This window comes from Chroicocephalus ridibundus, chromosome 1 (assembly GCF_963924245.1).
Source record: "Chroicocephalus ridibundus chromosome 1, bChrRid1.1, whole genome shotgun sequence".
Taxonomy (NCBI): domain Eukaryota; kingdom Metazoa; phylum Chordata; class Aves; order Charadriiformes; family Laridae; genus Chroicocephalus; species Chroicocephalus ridibundus.
In genome coordinates, this window is record NC_086284.1 from 98,377,338 (window position 1) to 98,383,337 (window position 6,000).

General features: G+C 45.5%; 1 protein-coding gene across 2 annotated transcripts in view; it reads right to left on the bottom strand.

Moving 5' to 3' along the window:
• TRAPPC10 (trafficking protein particle complex subunit 10) overlaps positions 1 to 5,385 on the bottom strand; it is a 44,527-nt gene extending 39,142 nt beyond the window's left edge. Inside the window, exon 1 of one of the 2 annotated variants that reach the window (XM_063344558.1) lies at positions 4,777 to 5,385. In XM_063344558.1, the coding sequence (XP_063200628.1) occupies positions 4,777 to 4,867 (91 nt within the window). In that variant the 5' untranslated portion in view covers positions 4,868 to 5,385. The remainder of the gene's footprint in view (positions 1 to 4,776) is intronic. The other variant, XM_063344566.1, reaches the window with a different exon arrangement.
• Positions 5,386 to 6,000: the final 615 nt, after the last annotated feature.

The window sequence follows — 6,000 nt, forward strand, 5'->3', positions numbered from 1 at the left end:
GACTAAGCTTTGGTGTGGGTTTGTTTAGCTTTTATGCCCAAATATCAGTCACAGCTAACCTTTCCGATCCCACTTATTTTTCCACTGACAAAGAGTTCTGCTGTGAAGCTTTCTTCATAATTCACTAGCCTATTATAAGTGGATCCACCTGAAGTTTTGGAAGGTTGATGGATTTTCGTATTTGTTTCTTTTAAAGGTTCTCTCCCCTCAATCCAGATCCATTTTTAAGAGAGGTCTAAAAACTGAAACACAAGACAGCTTAATTGCTATATAAAAATCTTAGCTGATGCACCAGTAGCCTGCAAAATAAAATCTTTTAGTAAAGCTTTAAATCCTTACTTACTGCTGCACTACTAAATTTGTAAAATAGGGGTTAACACTAACAAGAATATGCTGCTGCTTCTATATAACATGTAATCAGATATTTAAGTACAGAATAATACTGGATCAAGTACAAGATAGTGATGATTTACAATGCAGACAGGAGTCCTGTTTGAGAACAGGAAAAATGCATTTATAGGATATAGTTGTTTAAAGGGTTTCACTAGCAGCAAATCGTTCTAATCACTTGGACGACAAACCACTTCTTGTTGGCACATTTTTTATTACATCTACCTATTAGTAACAGAACAACTTTTGAATCAAGCTCTCCCAGTCCCAGAACAATACTCTTAACTGCAAGCATTTATTTTCACTCCGAAAAGATGTAACATTCTTCCCACCCCCCCTTTACTTTTATGAACCTTTTCTGTTTACACTGCTCTTGTAGGTATTTGCAAACGTTTTCCATTCTCGGGCCTACAATGATTTTGCTGATGGTTTTGCTCTTGCTGTATCACAGCACATTCTGAATATGGAACAGATAAAAGCGATACATCCCGTTCTCTCCAAAGATTATATATAAAGTTCGTTGTACTAAGGCAGAGTATTGACCATGATAACAAATATGCACACATACAATATATAAACAGGTACTACACACTGATAAGGAATATTCAACAACTGCATGAAGATAATTACAAAAGAACAGCTTGGTAGGAAAGCTCCGAAAAACCTATTAATTACTTCATTTAGAAGGACTGTCTTCAGTATTCAGCTTCCTCTTCATATGGATAGGCAGCGCTAAAAATTTAAGTGCAAACCAGCTACAAAAGGACAAGTTCTTTCATCAGAACACTCGGTTGATATATACGTTCAAGAACATTATGTTAAAGTTCCAAACTCTTTCTCAAAGTTTCAAAGAGGACTCATGAGAAGGAAGCAACATTGTTTAGGTTTCCTAGGAAAGTAATCTGCATTGTTTTAAAGATTATGTCAAGTCAACATTGCAAAGAAACTACCCAAGTTCAAGATGCCTCATGCCAACGCTCCACTTCCCTCTTCAAATAAAAAACAATTAATTATGCTAAAAATAGTATTTCTACAGCAGTAAGAAAGATAGAAGCTGACTCAAAATGCTTTGTAAACATACCAGGTCTGGTAGCAATGAAGATAAATTGCTACAGACTGGAATTGAGAGTAATGTGTCAGAGTGAGCATAACCACAGCTGGACAGTGAAACTCCCCAGTGGGTTTACAACCTAGTAAAACCGATAGTATAAAAACGTGATTCAAACTAACTTTGAAAAGAATCATCACAGCACTCAGTCCTAACTGACAAGAATGATTTAATACTAAACAGGATGCTGCCATCTTGAGAAAAGGGAAAAAAAAAACATAAAGGAACAGCATCTTTCTGTGAATATACTACTTTTTCCACACTTAAAAAATATGGTTGTCTGTTTGCCTAGGCAAAATGCCTTTAGAAGTTCTTGGTTAGACAGTTTGCCTAGATGCAGTCTATTACACTAAACTCTCTGTTAAAACTGTGGGGTTTTGCCAATAATACAAATACCATAAATACAAGGCTAATGTATCTACAAACAAATCCTGAGGACAAAACTATTAAGTTACAGTACTAACATGAAAAGACTAGTGACAATAACTGCATTTGCAATTGGCATCAAATATACAAGCGATGTGGAAATTGCCATTTTTATTCTATAGGCTGAGGCCAGCACATACATAGAGCGCTGAGTTGAGGACTGTACCGATAGAGCAAATAACTACTGTTACAATACCAACAAACAGATTTGAAAGCATAACTCTCTTTACCAAAGAAGCATTCCTTTCAGAGTCCTGTCAAGTTTATTTCAAGTAGATAGAAACATTTGCTTACAAAACATCTCTGATATGCACAGTGTCGAAAATAAGTTTAATTCCAAACAAAACTCTCTCTTCAGTTCTCCCTTATTAAGAATAAACCCTAAGAGTTAACAGGAGCATTTCATGATACAAATGTTTGCCTAACAGAGATTAATCTAAATCTTGTAGCAAGAGGAAATACTTATGTTCTGAGACACAGCTTCACTTAACCTTCACTCTTCTTCATACTATCAAAAACTAGCCATCCCCCTGCAGGTCTGTTTTCTCCTCATGTGGGCCTGCTAGGTGAGGCAGTTATCCCAGACAACTCCAATTGCCTGAAATCGGAACCACAAAACAAAGGATAAACTGTATTTGTTGAACAGCTTCAAGTATCGTGGCTTTGAATGCACCTTCCAACAAACCAATACCGAGGCAACAATCCTTTTCCTGGAAGACCGAGCTTCACCTCCTCATAAATCACCAGCAATATAATGCTCAGAAGAGCTTTCCTTCAAGTAAATCATTTCTGTTGAATGCATTTGTTTGAAATACTATGGTCTCTAAGTACTCCACTTCTTTGAACAGAGAAAAAAGGGAACTAAACAGTTAAGGCAAAACACATTCACCATTAAAAGTTAATGTTTTAGTTTAAAAATGGCAGCAAGTCACCCTTACTACATTCACCAGAGAGGTCATCTCTGAGCACTTTTGCTCAATTAGCCTTATTTTCTGAACTAGGTTGTCTCAGACCAAGCCATTTTAGTCCATACCACTAAAGATACTACTGTCACCCTTGTCCACAGCCCCAGAAATGATTCCTTTAGTCCAGGAGCAAGACTTACAAATGATACATAACGTTCACCTCATATCTCTTTCGTAAGTATGCTGCTACCATTCTGTATGGTGATAAGTCCAAAACATTTTGCAACCATGCATTACATTCACTCACTATATGAAATTAATATCCTTTGCAATATCAGATAATTGGGCTTTACTCAAGTCTGATGAAATGTAACATTTGGAATTCTGAAAGTTTCCTTGCACAAAGAGAGTCCTTTTCTGCATTTATCAACAAAAAAAGCAAGCCTGAGGTAAAACTCCATGTACTTCAACGGACTGAAATCATACAGGAACAGTAAGGACTGACAGGTATCAGCACCACCGCCACCCCCCTCACACACAGAGAGACTCTCCGATCCTGAATACAGGATAAAGCCAGCAAATCAAAAAAAACAATCCACCATAGCCTGAACAGTAGCACAACACCAACAAGGAAGGCAACAATATCCTTCAGATGTTTCTGATCAATACATTTTTCTGACTTTAAACCTGAAGTGAAATGGATTTCAAAAGCCTTGAAGTAGGTGAGTACAGAAGATTCAATAGAGATACCACTGACTTCAGTTTATGAACTGCATCAAAAAAAAAAAAAGAAAAAGTTTAAGAAAGAAAAAAGCACATTTATAAAAGTCTGAAGAAAACATATATACACACAGAGCTCCATAATTATAGTTATGAGGTTACAGTTGGGTATTTTTTTAAAATACCAGTATCAGTCTGAAACCTTAATCATCACTGGATGCTTACTTCAACAAATTGACAACACGCACCTGTGAAATAGTTTCTATTTCACATGCACATAAAGCATTCCTGGTGTTTTCCTGATAAAGTGCAAATGTGTAGTTAGTTATGTCATCAACAGAGATACTCTCGACTAAGAACAAACAGCCACTGGTTACCTTTTGTTAGCAGAATTCTCTATGGTCATCACATTCATCTTATGTTTTTATTAAGAGTACTATAGATGTAGTTCACATGCTTGTTTTAAGGGAACTTTGGGTGCAATCCTCTATACCTGTAAGAGCATAGGAGCTCACGGTTTAGCTCAGGACCAGACCACACGTGTCCCAGGTGCCTGCCTCTGATACCTAAAAGAACTAATTCATCACTGGAACCACATGATCCGGTTTGTTAAATAAACCATCTCAGAGATGAAACCAAAGCACAGTAGTTTAAGTTATAATGTCAGTGGGAATCTATCCTCGCCACAGAGGACACCTTACTTCTCGTGACTTCTCTTACCCAGAGCAAAGCCACACAAAGCTCACTGGCAAGAAGTTTGGGGTTTTAAGATTTATTGTCATATTGGACTCTCTTCCCCCTAAGCACCTGTAAGCGTGACATTCTCTTTTGTTATTTACTATAAACATACAGAAACAAACCCAAGTTTGCCCACTGCCGTTAAAAAGGGGGGAAGGGGAACCAGTAAAGAGCCAACACCCGCCACCAGAGCCCCTCGCAGTCCCTCAGCCCCGAGGGCCGCCCCCCTCCCAACCGGCCGCCCTCCTTCCGCCTCGCCCCGCTCCCGCCCTCCCCGCCGAGCCAGCACCCCGCATAGCCCCGCATGGCCCCTCGGCCTCCACCACCGCCGGACCCCGCCCCGGGCCGCCCTTCGGAGCGGGACAACCGGCCTGCCTCCCCGCTTCCCCCCAGCACCGCTCCGGACGGCCATTGCTGCCCCGCCCCCCCCGCTCCCCTCAGCCCGGCAACGACCGTTAACGCCCGTCGCGGCGCGCGGGGCGCACTCACAGGTGACGATGGGCTTGTTCTCCATGGTGTAGATCACCGGGGGCTTCTCCCTGCCCTCCTCCTCGGCGGCCGCCGCCGCGGCGGGGTCCATGAGCGGGCGGGGTCCTCAGCCCCGGCTCCCCCGCCCGCTCGGCGCCATGGAAACGCCGCCGCCGCCGCCGGGGGGGCTGGGCCGGGACGGGCCGCTCCGCTCCGCCTCGGGGCCTTGCTGGCGCCCCCCCCCCCTCCCGCCTCCCCCCACCCCCTTCCCCGCGTCCCCGCAGCGCCGCTCCAGAGGGGAAGGCGGGCGAGCTCATCCGCTTCCTGGATCACCGGTGGAGCATTACCGCTTCCGGGGAGCGCCGCAGCCCAGCCGGCCAGGGGCGACGCCGCCCGGGCCCAGCGCGGCCGCGCAGGGGTTAAGCCGGAAAACGGGTGAAATAAAGGGGAAGGGGCGGCGGGGCGCGCCTGCGCGGAGCGGAGGAGGAGAGGCAGGCAGCCCCTGTGTCTCCGCTCTGGGCATGGGACAGCCCTTGGCGGGCGGAGTCTTTAGGGCCGGCCTGCGGTGCCCAGAGGTACAGGTGGCCGGAGGGGAGGGTTGCCTGGCCATCCCCGGCCTGCCTGTACTCTCCCCCGGGCCGGGCAGGGGTAGGCCGCGCTGTGCGGGAACCCCATGGAGGGAGGGAGGGAGGGAGGGAGGGAGGAGGGCTGCCGCCACCGCCGGGTGCGCCGAGGCGGCTGTGGGAAAGAGCCCCTCGCTGTGCCCGGTTCGCTGACACCCGGCGTTAATCTTTATTTCAACGCATTCCAGGACTTCTGTAAGGCTCTGGTGGACCTCGTGGGCAGCCGCCCAAGGCCTGTAAGGCCGCTGGGCAGGGAAGGGGGCCTGCCAGGTGGTGCCATGGCAGGGCTGTGCCTGCGCCCGAGGGCAGAGGGGGTGGTGTTCGTGTCTCTGGGCCTAGAAGAAATTGGATTTTGTGCGGCAGGTGCGTTGCCAGTTCTCACAAGTGGATTTAAAGCTTCCACTCACCACCTCCAAATAATCCCCTGTACCAGCGTGGAGAGCTACTCTTTCTTCTTTTCTGCCCAGGTGGTAAAAAGGAAAATAGTCACAGGACTCTGTAGCACACGCTTCATGCTTCAGAGCCTAGGTCATTCCCATGGCTGTTAGAGCCTACAGCTTGGCTCTAGTTCAATGAGAGTAAGTGCATTAGGGATCATATTTTCCACTGACCTCAAATACTT